Below are 17,400 nucleotides of genomic sequence, written 5' to 3'. Positions count from 1 at the left end.
CCAGTATTGGGGTTTATTTTGGGAAAAGCAGGCTGCTGGGCTCCTCTCTGCCAAACAAACTCTTGCTGGTAAAAGCAGCAGCCTCACTTTTTGCTTCTACAGCAACACCAATCTTCCTATGTGTGGAAATAACTCCCACAGAGGGAGAATTGTTGAGGCTGGAAAAACCCTCTGGGATCATCGCAGCTGAGCCCACCCGTGTCCCCAAGTGCCACAGCCAGACAGCTTTTCAATCCCTCCAGGGCTGGAGACTCTACCCTTGCCCTGGGCACCCTGTTTTTAATAATTTGACCCAAAAGAGACATCAGTGACATCTCAGGGACAGAGGAAGGGCCCATCCTCAGAGGCACAGGCAGATCTGCAGCTGCAGTGCCTAGCAGCATCAGGTCCAGACCATGAGGCACAGACCTGTGCAGATCCAGGGAATGACCTTCAGGCAGGATAAATCACACAGGAAACAGCAGCCCTCCTACCTTTTGTGCCTTTAAAAGACAATATTTTACCTTTTTCACTGTGTGAAACACCCATTTCTGTACCCCTTTGAAGCCAGTGGAGACCCCATGTGGTGACGCAGCCCCAGCCTGGCATTTCAAAATGGGGCGAAATAAAATTGTATCTAACACAATTCACCTGCTCTCTTGTCAGAGCAAGGGGAGGGCAGGGCTAACAGAGCACTTTGGGCAGCAAAGAAAGGCTCCCACCCATCCAAATGGGAAAAAAATGTGGTTCTCCACAAGCTTGGACCAAAGGAATCGATCCCACAGAAGCACGAGCTGGCAGCACCCTGTGGTGATGCTGAGAATCACAGAATTCCAGGATACTTTGGGTTGGAAGGGACCTCAAAGCTCATCCAGTTCCACCCCCTTTCACTATCCCAGGTTGCTCCAAGCAACATCCAACCTGGCCTTGGACACTTCCAGGGATGGGGCAGCCAGAGCTTCTCTGGGCACCCTGTGCCAGGGCCTCCCCACGCTCACAGGGAAGGATTTCTTCCCAATTTCCACTCTAAACCCTCCCTCCTTCAGCTTATGGTCGTTAAATATTCCATCCTCCTTTGGAATTGACAATGTCTCAAGGATCTCTGGTTATTTCTAAAATCCATCCTGGTGACATGGAAAAGAATAAAAATGACAGCAAACTGATTCTCTGTGGGATGGGAGGATGGACACCAGGATGCCATGGAAGGGACCTCCAGCACCTCCAGCTCGACCGTCAGGGTGGACTGCAGCTTTCAAACCCATCCTTGTACCCCTGAGCCAGGACCTGGGGTGGGGCAATACAAACTCTGGGAGTACGAGTGATTTATTCTGCAGGCTCTGGGACCAGCAAAGATAATGCCAAAGAAGGTTTTTCCAGGATAAGCCTGTGCAGAGGGAAGAGCTCACAGTGTTCTGGCCATGGTCACCCTGGCCATGGCGCATCTGGGCTGGGATGGAGCCTGTGACTGCCTTGGGGTGGACTCATTATCCCACTGCTGGCTCCAAAGCCCCTCTCTCCTCTCAAGCCAGCCTCTGGCTCTCCTTATCTGAGTGTTCTGCTCTTTAAAATTAACAGCAGCTCTTGTCAGGCGCTGATACGGAGACAAAGATGATTTTCTCCCTGCTGATTATTTGGCAGGGGTGAGAATTCTCCTCTGGATCAGCTCAGCCAGCTTTAATAACCAGCTCGGCTCCATCAGATTGGGATGAATTAATCACCGTCTTGCACCAAAACTCTCCATTTTGCAGAACTCCTGTGACTGCTCTGACTATTTCCATTCCTCTTATCTCCCAAAAATTCCAGTGGATGATCATTATTCATCATTTTCTCTTATTCAAGTAAGGCTGGCCCTGGTACCCTTTCTCATTTGGGGCAATTCACAGTGGCTGGACCACCCTCACCCCATCTTACACTTGCCCCCCCAGCTGGGCCACCAGCACCCCGGGGCTGGGTGCCCATCACCCTACGGCTGGGGCACCGTCACCCCACTCTTCCCTCCCCCCACTTTCCCCCGCCCTTCCCTCGCCCCCGGACCGGGACCCCCGACGGGGCGGCCGCTGCCGACCCCGGGAGCTCCGCGCCGTCCCTGCGCCCGCCCGCCCCGTCCTCTCCGCGCCTTCCCCTCCTTCCCTGCCGGGAGAATGTCCCTGGATCCGGCCCCGAGGGCGAGGGAGGGGCTCCCCGCAGCCCCCCGGTGCTCCCCGCCGGGCCGGGGGGCGGGATGCGGCTCCACCTGCGGTGCGGGGCGGTGGGATGTGCGCGTCCCCCCGGGTACCTGGAACACCGAGCCGTGGGTGGGAACGTCCTGTTCCTCCGGGACTGAAAGGCTCAGGCAGCGGGGGGGGAAAAAAAAATAAAGAAAGACAAAGCAAGACAAAAAAAAAAAAACCCCAGACCACAAAAAGCCGGCGGCGAACAGCTGTGCCGGAGCCTCCCGGTGAACACCCTGCGAAGGGAACGCTCCTCCTCATCCTCACGGGAACATCGGCGGGCAGCCGGCCGCTCCCAGCCCTGAGCATCCCGGACTCCTCGGCAGGTAAGAGCGCTCCCGACAGGGACAGGGGGTCCCACAGCCACACCCTGGACCCCCCAAACCCCAGCCAGAGCCGCGGGGTTCGGCATTCATCGGAGAGGGAGCAGGAGCCTGGCGATGCACAGAAGGGCTGGTTTGACTCTCGTGGGTACACGAAGCAGAATTAAAGAATTTAATTGAGCTTCAGAATTTTCATTCTGTAAGTTAATGAGCATTTTGGTTCCTCAGCTGTGAGTTTCCTGATGGATCTCCTGATGTGTTCCTGCCCCAGGCAGGGCACGGGGACCTGGAGCTGTGGTATCACAGCGTGCACCCTGTGAGTGCAGCTGGGACGTAGAAAACCACAATCTCCCTCGGTTAATTACAAGGGTTTCTTAATTAATGCTGATTTGACTCTCCACTGGGGGGAAAAGACTGTCCAGATCCTCATAAGGGAGATCAAACAATAATTTTGAGAGTGTGGGGCTTGAAAGGAGGATCCTGGAGGGGAACTCTTGATTTCCATACATTTTCTGCTGGAATATATTTTACCTCATTCACTTGTGCTACTGTGAGTGGGTTTATGGAGGTGCCCAGGGAGCCGGGCATTCCCTCCTTTCCTCCCTCCCATCACAGCTGCCACAGGGAAAGACTGGAGAAGCCAAAGCTCCATGGGTGGGGAAGATATAACCGAAGGGGTAAAAGAACCCAGTGGGACAGGCTGGGATTGGGTAGGGTGGACAGGCTGGGGTGGGAGAGACACAGGAGTGCAGGGGATGGAAAGGATGCTCCTGCCCAGCCAGGTGGCATGGGCTTGGTGGCTCAGGGTGGAATTAACTGGAAAAATAAAAAGCAAGAAATGCAGGCGTGTCTTTTTTTTCTGCCTTACATCAGTGCATCTCCCAGGTCACCCTCCATGAAGTTTCTCGAGCTGATTTCTGGGTCCTACTGCTCCAAGCTGGCAGCTCCCCACAGATCTGTGCTGGCTGCTTGACTATTTCACAGCCAGCTTCTCAACTTTGCTCCATACTGGAGCTCCTCTGTGTCTGTCACAGGGCATCTTGACTCTTAAGCAAGTCATTTAAACTAGCCAGTGCCTCAGCACAGGGCTGTGCAAAAGGCCCAGACTCTGGGGACAGGTCCTTCTGCCCAAAAGTTCAACCAAAATGTATTTCTGTGTCCCCTCCAGAGCTCACAGGCTCGTCTGTGTTTGAGTTGTGGAGAAGCTGCTTTGGCCACAGGGGCTCCCATGGCTCCGCTGCCCAATGACTCCTGGCACAACGGCTCAGCCCTGATCTTCACCGGCCTGGACCTGCTCCTGGAGCTGAAGCCGCTCTTCATCCCGCTCTACGCCACGCTGGTGGCGGTGGCGTGCCTCGGGAACCTCTTCCTCATCCTCCTCATCGCCCTGACCAAGAAGCTGCACTGCACCACCAACTTCCTGATCGGGAACCTGGCGGTGGCCGACTTCATCATGTGCCTGGCCTGCGTCCCTCTCACCGTGTCCTACGCCTTCGAGGAGCGGGGCTGGCTCTTTGGCATGTTCATGTGCCACTTTGTCACCCTGCTGCAGGCCGCCACCGTCTTCGTGTCGGTGCTGTCCCTCACGGCCATCGCCATCGACCGCTACGTGGTGGTGGCGTACCCGATCCGCAGGCGGATCAGCCGCAGGGCCTGCGTCGGCCTCGTGGCCTGCATCTGGCTGCTCTCCATCGTGGCCTCTGTGCCCACCTCACTGCACACCCACTACTTGGACCTCAACGCCATCGGCCACGACATGATCATCTGCGAGGAGTTCTGGAAGCACGAGGAGAGGGAGCGGCTGCTGTACTCGTGCCTGATGCTGCTGCTCTCCTACATGCTCCCGCTGCTGGCCGTGTCCATCTCCTTCTGTGCCATCACCCACCACCTGCGCAGGAGGAACGTGCCGGGGGCCGCCCATCCCTGCCGGGACAAGTGGACCAGGACCAAGCACAAGACCTTCCGGGTGCTCATCATTTCCGTGGTCTGCTTTGCCATCTGCTGGCTGCCTCTGCAGGTGGTCAACTTCATCCGGGACATCGACGAGGAGTTCACCATCCTGGACAAGAGGTACGTCAATGTCATCCAGGTCTCGTGCCACCTGATCGCCATGAGCTCTGCCTGCTACAACCCCTTCATCTACGCCTCCCTCCACGACAAGTTCTGGTTCCACCTCAGCAGCTACTTCTACCGCAAGAAGCAGAGCTCCAGGACCATGTCCTGCAAGGCTTCCCGCTTCAACACCTGCTCCACCCTGGCAGACGCTCCCACCGGGGCCTCGGACAAGATAGCTTTGCAATCCAGGTTACCTTAGCCGGAGGACCTTGAGGGATTGGGTTTGCACAGCCCTATATCCCAAACCATGGCTGGGACATATCCCTATATCCCAAATCGTGGCTGGGTGTAGTAGGTGTCCAGTGCTACATTTGGAGCACAAAGACTTCACCCATGGTTAATGCAGGAGGTGGGTCAGTGTCTGAGCAAGGCAAACACCCATTGTGTAAAAAACCCTTTGGAGAGCGCACATCTTCATTGTGTAGGATACAGATTGTTCCTAAGCAACAGGCAGCACTTTGTGCCACGGGGAGAGGTCGACTTGCACGGGGAGCCGTGAAATTGCTGTGCATTTATCCTTTAAAATTGTGGCTTACTGGTGAAGGAACAATGTAGGCTCGGAGATGTGCATTCTGCAGGTGCAGATGGGAGCATGTGGCTGCTGACAACAGGTGGCTGGTTTGGAATGGGAATGACTTCCATAACCTGCTTGTCCTGCTGGAGGAGCCGTCCCCGTAACCTGACAGGGCATCCCAGATTCTCCAGCCAAAGCTGCAGAGGCAGCTGGGCACATCCATGGAGTCATCACTGCTCTTCATGGGCAAGCAGGACTCAAAAGACCTCTAGTGATGAGCTTGCTGGGAATGATGTCTCCAATTCTGCTCCCAGGGAAGTTTAGCTTGGTGGATGTCCACGTTTAGGGTCCTGCAGTGGAGGTGGGGGTCCCAGTACCAGGCTGTTCTATCCCAGAAGCTGCCAGATGAAGGGTGGGCTTGCTTGCCAGTGCTCCTTAGTGTCTGAGGTGCTTCTGTGGCCTCTCAGGCTGCTCTGTGCAAGCAGCACATGCAGAAGGCAGCATCTCCTTACACCCAATTCCCATCTAGGTTTTAACCTCTTGATTTCCCAGGAGAAACCCTTGGGAGCAGCCCACAGGCACCAGCACCCCCATAGGCACCACAGCTCAGGGCCACAGCAGCTCCCAGCTGCCCTGCCTGCCTGCGGGGCAGAGCTGTGACCTCCCACTTCTCCAAGAACAGGACTTCAAAGCCCCCAGGCAACACATCCTCAGACCTGCATGGAACCTGCCCGTGGCACTTGGGAGCATCCAGTGCAAACACAGCTGGCTGGACCCCAACAGGATCCCTAATCCACTCCCCGTATGCCCACCCACAGGCTTACTCACCTTCCGGCTGAGGCCCTCATGGTGGCCCTAGAAGGACTTGTGATCTTCTGTGGGGTGACCAGCAGAGCAGGGACCCATCCAATGCCGTGCCAGTGGCCTCTGTTGTGTTCCCACACAGCAGCTCCCTCCTCGGCTTCCTGCAGCTTCCCTAGGCCTGGACTGCTCATCCAGGAGAAGCCAAGCAAGGCAGAAGGTCCCTGTTTGTCCTTCCTGTAATAAAGGCTTCAAGAGCTTGGACTGTGTGTGTGTATTGATGTGAATCCCACAAACCCCAGAAACCCCTGACTGCAGCTCAGTCACATCCCAGGAAGATGCCAGCTTGGGTGTGGATAGTTCTGTCCCAGTCCTGGGCAGTGGCAGATCCTTGGAGGTCAGGCTGGGATTAGTGCTGGCCCAAGCTGCTCCAAGCCCCATCCAGCCTGGCCTTGGACATTTCCAGGGGTTGAGCAGCCACAGCCTCTCTGGGCTTCATGTGCCTCACCATGGGGCCTCACCATCCTCGGAGCCAAGAATTTCTTCCCAGGATCCCATTTAACCCTGCCCTCTGTCTGAAGCCATTTCTTCTTGTCCTGTCACTGCCATCTCTTCATTTCATCCCATCACAACCTCTGTTACTTCATTCTTAATTAAAACCCCCAAATTTCCTTAAATTACACTACTTGGCCTTTTTCTCCCTCCAACTCCACCACCCACTCATTCCCATCACTGCATTTATCTGCAGGACCACTTAAAATCCATATATCCACCCCTGAGGACTGATCCACAAAGAGAATGAGGTTTTCTCTTCCATGTTTCCAGACTAGACCAGAATTTGCAGTTATTGAGCACTGGGAGAGAAAACCCCCACGCTCAGGTCACCCTGTCGAGATGTTTTGTTCATCCCTCAAATTACCTGCAGGAAAAAGGAAAACACTATTTTGGGAGGGTGAGCTAAAAGCTGAGTGACTTCTGAGAATAAACACAGAAATCCCAGAGCTGCAGTCTGTGATTCACAGAAACTGGATATATAAAGGAGAACATGGTTTGTTTTCTTAATGAAAGTAAATTAATCAGATAAATGAGGGAAAAAAAACATGTTTGAAGGCTGATTCTGCAGAACATTCCTCAGGAAGTTGCTCGAAGCTTTTCTCCCAGGAACCAGGGGGTATAAAGGGGATATTTTTGTTAAATCATCCTCAATTATTAGGCGTTTTGCACAATATTGTCCCTGAGGCTGTTTCTTCCTCACAAACTCTGTTGTTGGCTGAAATATGGTTGATAACGGTTGGACTCGATCTTAAAGATCTTTTTCAATCTAAACAATTCCATTCTGTGACCCTCTTCTCTACCAGGATTTGGTGCCTGTAGCTTTTCCTTCTGCCACAGCACAGCCCAGGAAGGGAAAATATTGGATAACCTGTTTAGGTGTTTACAGCTCTAAGGGGCAGATAATATAATTTATTCCAGTGATGTTCTTTCAAAAGCACTCGAGAAATGATTGTTTGAAAGAGCTTACCTACAAGCAGGGTTTTATTCCCATTATTTGATCCCCATCCAGGTTTCTCCCATGGCTGCAGATGATGAGGCCCTTTGTCCTGCCCTGCAGAATGAATTGAGATGAGCATCAGCTCTAAATGCACATGAGGGATCAACACTGTTTCCATGTGTACTCCTAGAAATTTCCTCCTCTGCCTCCAAATCAGGCACAGCAAACAAAATTAGCCTGGTAATTTTCCATTGACTTTTAGCCCCCGTCTCACTGTGTTTGTTCTGTCTCGATGTCACCAGTGATGACAAAACATTCAGAACAGAGAAGCTCTTCCACTGAGCCAGGATCATTGGGCAAATTTTATTTGTGGATCTGGAAAAGGCTTAGAAATTGTTGATTCATTTTATATCATTATTATAATTATTATCATTACCATTATTTCCCGGTTTATTGTGAATAAAATTCTGACTCAAGCCACTGCTTCTGATTTCCTTGAAAGGACTTGCAAAATACCTTTTCCATTTCTCTGAGCAGATTCCATAGGCTGTACAAACTATGGCCAACTCTTTCCAGATCTTGGCTCTGGTTAAAGAGGCACGTTTGTGACATGTACATGAGTAAATCAGGCTTATTTTCACTTCTCTTGGCTAAAAGCACAGTTGATACAGCTCAGGCTCACAGGAAGGACCCGGAATGGGTCCTGGTTTGGGATGGAAGGGACCTTAAATCCCACCCAGTTCCACCCCCTGCCGTGGGCAGGGACACCTTCCAGCAGCCCAGGTTGCTCCAAACCCTGTCCAGCCTGGCCTTGGACACTTGGGGGCTGGATCCCACTGGATCAGGCAGACTGAGCACCTTCCCATGGACATCACCTCTCTGTGAACTGCTGGATCTTCCAGCATTGTTGAATTATTGAAAGCACCACAGTTGATTTATGGATGTGCCCACTTCCGACTCATCTTGTATTCCCCCGGTGCCTCCTCCTCCTCTGTCGCTGTGAGCGCTCACACTTAAATTTCTGTGAGCGTAGCAAGCTCTCGCCGCAGCAAATTAACCAAGATTTCCTAAGCCCCAGTTTGCTCCTCATTCATCTGTTTTATCCATCATCCCACTCCTGCAGCAGATGCCAAGAATCTCCTTAGTCACACACAGCGGTCACCGTGCCCTCGCTCGGGGACAGATCTGGCATTTATTTACCAGACTCAGTTCAACATCGTTCCCCAAGGTGATGATGAGGGATGGGGTGCTTTGTACCAGTCCCCAAAAAGCTACAGACACAGCCCTGGCCTGGTGCCTCTGCCTGGGAGTCTCCGGCATGCCAAGGATGGAGCAGGGCTGGGAGACACCCCAAAAACCCTCCCACTCAAAGCATCAATTTTACTGCACGTTAATATCCAATTTTGGGAGCAATGTGGGAGACACAGACATTTCCTGCAGCAGGGATGGAGTCATCCCACAGCCCCTGGCAGCAGAGAACTTGGGGTGATGCTCCAGCAGGGGGTGGCTGTCTCCCCCCGGATGCTCCAGCCCATCTCCCGGCTGTGATGAGCGGAACGAGGCCGAGGCCACGCTCAGCGCGCAGGTGACGGGCGCTAATTCCATAAACGAGGTGAGCGCTGATTGCCACGCAGGGAAGCGCTGCAGAGCGGCTCTGGGTTGCCATAGGAACCCATCAACCCCCCCCCACCCCCGGGGAAAAGCCAAATTGCTGGATCCAGACGGCTCCTCTGGTGGTGACAGCGGGGGGCTCTGCATGGTGACAACCTCCCGCTCCAAGAATGGAACCAGAGCAACCTCAGGAGGTGAAAGATGGCAGTGGGGATGCCTAAGGCTCCAAGGAAACCTTGGAGCCCCTTCCTGTGCCTAACGGGGCTCCGAGAGAGCTGCAGAGGGACCTGGACATGGGTCTGGAGTGACAAGGGGGAATGGCTTCCCACTGCCAGAGGGCAGGATGGGAGACTGGGAAGAAATTCTTCCTTGAGAGGGTAGCGAGGCCTCAGAGCACAGATCACCCAGAGAAGGCTGCTCCGTCCTGGAAGTGTCCAAGGCCAGGTTGGACAGGGCTTGGAAAGGAACCTGGTCTAGTGGAAGGTGTCCCTGCTCAAGGCAGGGGCTGGAACAGGATGGGATGTTCTGGCAGGGGAACAATGGATCCCTGCAGATTTTACCAGGGCTCCGAAGGGAAAGTCTGCATTGCTGAGAGTGTGCGTGATGCTGATAAAACTCCAAAGTTCTGAAGTAGGATCTTCACAGCTCTTTATCCCAAAAATGTGGCAAAAAAAGATATTGCAGTAATCCCACTGGGTTGCAACAAGAGCCTGGTGAAGCAAATGGATGAATTTTCAAGATTTACCCTCAAACTCACCCCAAGGCACAGCTTTGTCCTTCTCACTCCATCAGGAACCATCACCTCCTGGGCCACCCTGAGCCCGAAGCAACACCTGGAAGTACCCAGGCAGGTTTACTGATGCTCATCCCTTCTGCATTAACAAGAAATCTTAATTTCTCCCCTTGCCATGGGGTGTTTCCAGGCTGCCAGCTCCCTCCTTCCATGGAAGACGACACAGTTCCTGGGTCTCCATAATTATTTACATGTGGGCTGTGTTTATTGGCAATTAAATGGTTCGGTGGCTCCGAGACATTAGTCTCCTCTAAACATGTTGTCTGCCAGATTGCTTCCTGCCAGCAGTCCCTGTGGGATGAGGAATTCTGCCGAGCCCTCCGGGGCCGTGTGTGGATGGGAGGGAGCAGCTGGCAGAGCCCCCCTGGAAAAATAATGCTCTGACAGAGCAGGTTTGGAACTGGGAGCCACGGGGAGGGGTGGGCTTGTGTTAAACACTGCACAAACAGGCAGACCTGAGCCCTGGAAGATCAGAGGGGTGGCAGGGATGGGCTGTGCAGGAGCATCCCAGCCTGGATCAGGGAAAGGAGGGATGTGACAGGCCGGGATGGGGCAGTGGGACTGGGCAGTGACCCCACCAAGGCAGCTGCCCCAGCCCACCCCAGAGGACAATTACAAGTCTTCAAAGATCCACTGAAACGCTGCAGGGCTCACCCTTGCTATTGCAAGGCTTGGTTAAAAGGATTTTTTTATAAGGAATTGTCTGAAGCCAGCGAGCAGAGGGTGGATCCCTGCAGAGCTGCTCCAGGGAAGGCTCCGGCGCGGAGCCGAGTGCCCGGGGAGACTTTGTGTCTCTGCAGCATCGTCCTGTCAGCACCAGGAATTTGCTGCCAGAACCAGTCCTGGCTCCAGGGGGCTCTTTGTGAATGCTCAGCAGGACAGACCCCCCAGCCTTGCCCTGCTGTCAGGGCTCTGCCACAAACCAGATGTTTTTGTGGCCACCCCAAGTGTCCCCAGCCCCTCACCCCCAGCTGCTGCTGCCTTCAAAGCCCCCAGCCCCCAAAAGCCTCCTGACCCCCATGATCCTACAGAACACCTTGATTCTGGACGGGGTTTTGAGCAACCTAGTATAGTGGAAGGTGTCCATGCCCATGGCAGGAGGTGGGACTAGATGATTTTTAAGGTCTGTTCCCACCAAAATCATTCTGGGACTCTCCCCAAAGTTCAGGCTCACTGAGCTCTATCAGCTGAACATCCACTTGGACTTGCTAAAGATCAGGAGGTGGGATTGAGGTGTGTGATGAACAAGCAGCATGGAGATCCAGATATTTATGTGCATTTACTATGTTTTTGCATTTTAAATCGCAAGCCTTTGCTGCTTCCCCCTGCTTGGCCCTTTCCCAGGTTAGAAATGAGCCTGAACCTTCTCAATTCTGCTCTGCTGCTGGCAGGGGATCTGAGCCTACACCCAGCCACGCTCTTTATCCTTTACTCCTCACTCTGGCACCTTAAAATTCCTTCAAACATTGGCAGCTTCCACAGGGGTTTCCTCAGGCAGCTGTGTGTTGCTAGTAGCTCCCACATCCCTATTTTCCTCCTCACCTGATGCTCCCCATCAGCAATAAACACGATTTTGCTGGTTGCTCTGAGCTTCTTCCCAAGCCCCTGGCGCTTTCAGGAGAGCAGAGGGATGTGTTTAGACCCCAAAGTGCCCCATTGCTCCCCATTCCAAGCTCCCACCAGCAAATAGCACTCACCAGAGCCTCTGAAAGGTGCAGTTTCCACACTGATTCTGGGCCTCACTGAAGAGCTCTGCAGCTCATGGATAAACCCTGATGGAGATTTATTTTAGTCCCTCTCATAGCTCAGCAAGGATTCTGTGGCTCCCATTAGCACTTTGGAGAGGTATAAAGCAAATTCCTCAAGCTTCTTGGCTCAAAATCACGTTAAGATTTGCTGAAAGCAACAGAAGATGCAGTTTATAACTGTGGGTCTGCAAAGGGAAAGGCTTTTGGAGAGTTTAAAATCCAAAGTGGTTTTTTTTCCCAGAATAAAAGGAAACCACCTCGTCTGTCTTTATAGGCAAGTGGAAAACAGACCAGGAAGATTCCCAGACATGAAGAAGAGGTTGGATATAACTGAGACAGGAGATTCCTGCCTGTTACCTGAGATGGGATTCCAGCTTTGGTTCCAACCCTGCTCCCGACATCTTTTGGGATGCTCAGTGCGGGGCAGCTCTGCTGAATTTGGCGGCAGCAGCACTGTGGAAAGAGCAGGTGAATTTCTGCAAGCCCTTCCCATCCAATCATGACACTTGTGATTTCTCCTCTTTTAACCCGAAGGACGAACTGCCAAGGATAAGGAGAACCACGTGGAGGCACATGGGCCCTGGCAGAAGGTTCCAAGGTGCTCTGTTCCCCCCTCCCTCCCGCTGGCGCCTGGCCTGGACATATTTTGCTCACGATGCAACTTCCATTATTTCCATGGCAACCATCCTTTGTCGGGGCTGAAGACTGGAGATTTTTTAACAACTCCCCGTTTGCCAATTCAAGCCCCAGAAGGAAATGGGAAAGTTCTCATTCACATGCAAAATAGATGCGATAAAAGCCGAGGGGTGCAGGGCGGGGGCAGCACTTGGGCACGGCTTTTTTCATCCCAGCCTTCCTCATTTCCTTGGTTTACAGTGGCAAAGAGCACGTCAGGGATGTGCCTGACAGCCTCTCAAACCCACCCGTGGCAGGGGGTTGGACCTTGACGATCTTTAAGCCTCTTCCAACCCAAACCATTCCGGGATTCTACGAATACAAAAATATCTCGACACACAATAGACCCATTGGAGACGCTTTCTTTTGGCTCTTCCAAAACCCCGCCTGCGAGGGAAGGAACATCCCAAGGATGTTCGTGCTCAAAGCAAGATCCCCAGCCCGTGGTGACTCTCGTCCATCAGGAGGGAGGCTGGGAGCCAAGAGGAGCAGAAGCCAGGCTGGTGTGATGCCGTCTGCAGGCGTCAGAGCAGCCGTCCCTGGCACCGCTTGCTCCTGCCACCATTCCCAAAGCTTTATTCCTGCTTGATCCGAGGTCATGGCTACCAGCCAGCTTGGCGACTGACAGCCTTAATGTGTTTATTTCAGCCCCAGTGCCTGGCCAGGAAGTCGATTATTCCTGCAAAATCCACAGAAGACACACAGGAAAGAGGAGAAACCTGACATACACCCTGACCTGAGCATGGGGACCAGAGGGAACCTGTTCCAAACCCCTTCCCAGAGTCACGCTGCCAAAAGCCAACAGCTTGGGGTCTGGAAAGGGGTGGAACAAGGCTTTGCAGGAATTGATAAAGAAGATGACACGTAAAGTGGGATTTTTGGAACAGCAAAGGCTCCTAACCCATCTCACTCCCTGGTGCCCAGGGGAATTCCAAACCAGCTCCAAATTCCAAAAGCTGAGCAGGAGCAGAAGTGACTAATGACAAAACACAGCAACATTGTGGTACTTTAGAGAGAATCAGAAGGTTTCGGTGTCATGAGGTAGAATTAAACTGTTGGGGTGTCTCCACAGCCCTGGACAGGGCTCTACAGGGAGAACACGGGAGCAGCAGGGACAGGGATGTGATTTATCAGCACAAAATTGGAGTAAAAAGCAGGGACAAACCCCTGATGCCAAAACCTCGGGTTGTTCACTTGGGGAAGTTTGGTGCATTCAGTGCAGAATAGAGGATTAACAAAATAAAATTCAAAGGAGGAAAGATTCCCTTTTGATTCTGCAGGATAACTGCACGTGTAGGGATGGAAAAGGAGCTGCCAGACTGGAACAGACTCAAACCAGTTCGTAACTTCACGTTTTCCTCCCTGCTCCTGCAGCTGTCACCCCTTTCCCCGTGCTCCAGGGGATGGCTGGATCCTGCTCAGCACCTCTCACCTCCAGTGCCTGCTGTCAGCTCTGGAATCTCCTCCTGATTTATTCCACCCTGGAGAAACACCTGACAAAGGGAAGAAATGATACAGCTGCAGAGGGAGCTGACTTCTTTTCACTCTACTCATCCAAAGCTGCCACAGAGAATTGTACCATTGGCCACAGATAAAATGAAGCCCAAATAATGGAAACCTGATAGGTTTCTCATTTTTGCTGACCTGCAGACAAACTTCTTCCCCAGCTACAAGGCTCTACCTGGATTAAAATCCTCCTCACAGGAAGGTACAGGTTGGTGGGAGCCTGTCTGCTTTATTCAAAGAGGAAAAGGTGATCAGTGAGAGAGTCAGAGAAAAGCAAAATCCTGTACACAGTAAATTAGATTAAGGGGACAAGAGACAGAAATTTAATATAGAGAACAGAAGCTGCAGCAGATAAACAAACAAGCAGCATAAACCTTTAAAACTACTGAGAAATAAACATTTAATTAAAAACCAAATCACCAAACAAGCGGGAAATGTTCCCAGAAGCAAAGAACGCGAAGTCTCACCAACTTATTCCTAGTTAGGGGGACCTGGAGGTCAGGTTTTAATTACAGCTCAGCCCACCCCCCCAGCAGCATCTGTTTTATAAAACAAAATCCGATTCCCAGCCGGATCTGGTGCCTTTGGCTGTAGGACAGATCTTCAGTTCTTCCAGCACCAGGCACCAAAACTCCTGGGGACAGACAGGAATGCTGCTGATTTCAGAGTGGGCACCAAGAGAGAAAAGACAATTTCTGACCCATTTTTGGCCTGGGATGGGTGCACACAGATTCAGGACACAGGCAGGAACTCAAATCCATGCATGTTCCAGTCATCACCCTCATACCCAGCCGTGAACCCCTCAGCAAAGGTAAAAATCCCTCAGCCCAAACTGTCCTTGGCCACTTACCCCAACGTGGGCTTGGATGTGGCTCCATGCCCTTCTTTCAGAAAATGTTAAAATCCTGAAGAAAGCACCTTAAAAAGGGGGAAAGAAAATGAAGAGAGAAATCCCAGAAATTCACCAGATCCATAACCCATCCCTACCACTTTGTACCAACTCCACAGCAATTTGTAGCCCATCCTGCTGCTTTTCATCCCATTTCCCTGTGTCCTGTTATGCATTTGGCTCCAATGTGTCACTTCTCCATGTGCTGGTGCTGCTCTGACAATTAAAACATTAATTAATCACAACAGGAACAATTCTTTCCACCTTTGTGTTGTGGCTCAGCATGAGGGACAGAGGCCTCTCCAAGGACACAAACAATCCCAAGGAAAAGCACTAACAGGCTAATTCATATAAAAACTTTATTAGAAACGAGGACACAGCCTCCCAAGAACAACATCCTGCGTTATCTCCCAAACTTTAACAATTTCAGAGCCATAATTAAATACAAGAGCTACAAAAAGAGTGTGCACAGCTATTAAAGGAGGAAAAAAAAATCAATCCACAAGTTGCCATTGTTTCAAACACGGCTGGAGAAAGGGGTTTTCCACAGTGGTTTCCATGCAAAGACCCAGGAGGTTGCAAGCTGGCATGTGGCCAGTGGGATTTGTTTCCCATCCTAAGGACCGGGATGGGCTTTGATCTTATCCCGAGTCTGTATTGCTTCAATTCAGAGAAAAGAGCAGAATGTGATGGCTTGATATTGCATCTGATACATGATGTTGGTAAATAGTTGTACTTCCAAAATCACCCAAAAAGGGGGTAATATCCTATCCCTAGCTATATTTCAATGGTAAATAATAATAATAATAAAAATTAAAAATAAAAGCCAGAGGCACTACTGACACAGAAAAAATGACCAGCCTCATTTAAGTACCATCTACAATGGGAAAATAAAGGACAAATGGGGCTTGGTTTACCTTTTTTTTCTACTTATACCCAAAACCCACATGGGACCAGTTTAACAATGCTAATTTTTAGTGCATCAGCTGCCACATTACAATCTCAATTCAGCCAACGTTTAGTACAAAACCCAAAAAAGGATGAAAAATACTTAAAATATATAAATTTCTCAGAATCGTTACAGGAGTTCTCCACGTAGTGGCATAAAAAAGGGATTTAGAGCAAAATAGAGATACAAAAGCTACTGTGCTTTTAGCGGCGTATGTACACGGGACAGTCAGAGAGGTACAAAAAGGATCCTAAGTAGCCAAGGCAGTAGGGAGTACTTTATATAAACGGTGCTTGCAAAGTATAAAATTAGGAAATAATGCATAGAGGAGCACGCTTGACGCAGCAGCGAGGGCTGCGCAAGCAAATCCTTGTGGCCTCGTAGCCAAGGCGGAATTCCCACCGTCTCTGGCCAGGAACCGCTCACTGCCTGCAGAACTCGCTGGTGATGTTGGGCAGGGGGTAGGCGAAGAGGGAGAAGTCCAGGATGTATTTGGGGAGCAGCTCCTTGATCAGCCGGCGCTGGGTGTTGCACAGGTAATAGTGCAGCGTCTCGGCCGTGACGGGTTTGTACCAGGCCTGGCGCTCCGGGAAGCGGACGAAGGAAGGCGACTGGATGTGCTCCAGCACATGGTTGGCGTCGGCGTGGAGCCGCTCGTAGGAGCCGATGAAGTCGTACCTGACGGCGCAGGGCTGGCACAGGTTGTAGATGGGCATCCAGTGCTCGTTCATGCGCTCCACGTCCTCGTCCAGCAGGTACTGCAGGAATTCGGAGAAGGACACGTCGTCGCCGGCCGAGTTCCCCCCGCTCTTTCGGTAGCGCCGGACGATCTCCACGCCGTACTTCTGCTGGTACTCCTTGATCTCCCCGAATTTATTCCGGTAGGCCGACAGCAGCCTCTCCATCGGGTTCCGCACGAAGATGAACTTGTAGTAGTGCTTCAGGCGGTAGCTGATCTCCTCCGGCTTCATGTCGCCCAGGAACACCAGGTCGCTCTTGTGGTCCATCTTCCCCTGCACGTCCACGCTCTCCAGAGCCCCGTCCAGCACCTTCAGGATGCGCTTCCAGTTGGAGCAGGCCACCTTGGGCACGTAGCAGTAGAGGAAGCGGTACTTGTCGCTGACCAGGAGGTGCCGGAGCACGGTGCGGCGCTGCCCGGGCGGCAGCTCCCAGACGCTGCGGGGCATGGAGCGCTGCCCGCACAGGGCGCGGATGGTGCGGTTCCGCGTGTCCCGCAGCACCTTCAGCTCCAGCTCCGCCGCCGGCTCCCGCCCGTCCCGCCGGGACAGCCCCGCGGGCGGGTGCAGCGGCGGCGGCCCGACCTGGGCGAGGATGCCGCGCTCGATCATGAGCAGGAGCCCGCTGGAGGCCAGGATGACGCCGAACATCAGCATGGAGGGCAGGAGCGCCGCGCCCGCCGCGCCCCGGGAGCGCGCCCGGCTGCTGCGGCCCGGCGGGAGCGGCCGGCGGGGCTCGGCGGGGCCGGGGCCGCGGGGCTGCATGGCCGGGAGCTCCCGGGCCGGGCCGGCTCTGCGGGCCGGGCTCGGCGGGGCGGGGCGGGCGCGGTGACGGCGCGGGGCGGAAGAGGCGGCGGCACCGCCCCGCACTGAGCCCGCCCCGCACGGGGCCCTGCGGCGGGGACGGCCGAGTCCCGGGGGGACCGAGAGAGCGGCGGAGGGGACCTCGGGGCCCGGCCGGTGCCACCTCGTGCCGTGGGCAGCGACACCTTCCACCGGCCCAGCTTGCTCCAAGCCCCGTCCAGCCCGGCCTCGGACGCTTCCAGGGATCCCGGGGC

General features: G+C 53.1%; 2 protein-coding genes across 2 annotated transcripts; one reads left to right on the top strand and one right to left on the bottom strand.

Moving 5' to 3' along the window:
• Positions 1-3,627: 3,627 nt before the first annotated feature.
• Positions 3,628-4,905, top strand: LOC111930426 (prolactin-releasing peptide receptor-like). Its single transcript, XM_023928446.2, has one exon. It carries the CDS (start codon positions 3,741-3,743, stop codon positions 4,824-4,826), a length of 1,086 nt encoding a protein of 361 aa, XP_023784214.1. The 5' UTR covers positions 3,628-3,740; the 3' UTR covers positions 4,827-4,905.
• A 10,093-nt stretch (positions 4,906-14,998) lies between these two features.
• On the bottom strand, positions 14,999-17,113 carry CHST14 (carbohydrate sulfotransferase 14). Its single transcript, XM_023928386.2, has one exon. It carries the CDS (start codon positions 17,105-17,107, stop codon positions 16,028-16,030), a length of 1,080 nt encoding a protein of 359 aa, XP_023784154.2. The 5' UTR covers positions 17,108-17,113; the 3' UTR covers positions 14,999-16,027.
• Between the last annotated feature and the right edge of the window lie 287 nt (positions 17,114-17,400).

Source organism: Cyanistes caeruleus, chromosome 6 (assembly GCF_971803275.1).
Source record: "Cyanistes caeruleus chromosome 6, bCyaCae1.hap1.1, whole genome shotgun sequence".
NCBI lineage: Eukaryota > Metazoa > Chordata > Aves > Passeriformes > Paridae > Cyanistes > Cyanistes caeruleus.
Note: the sequence above shows the minus strand (reverse complement) of the source record. Positions and strands in the feature narration are given on the sequence as shown.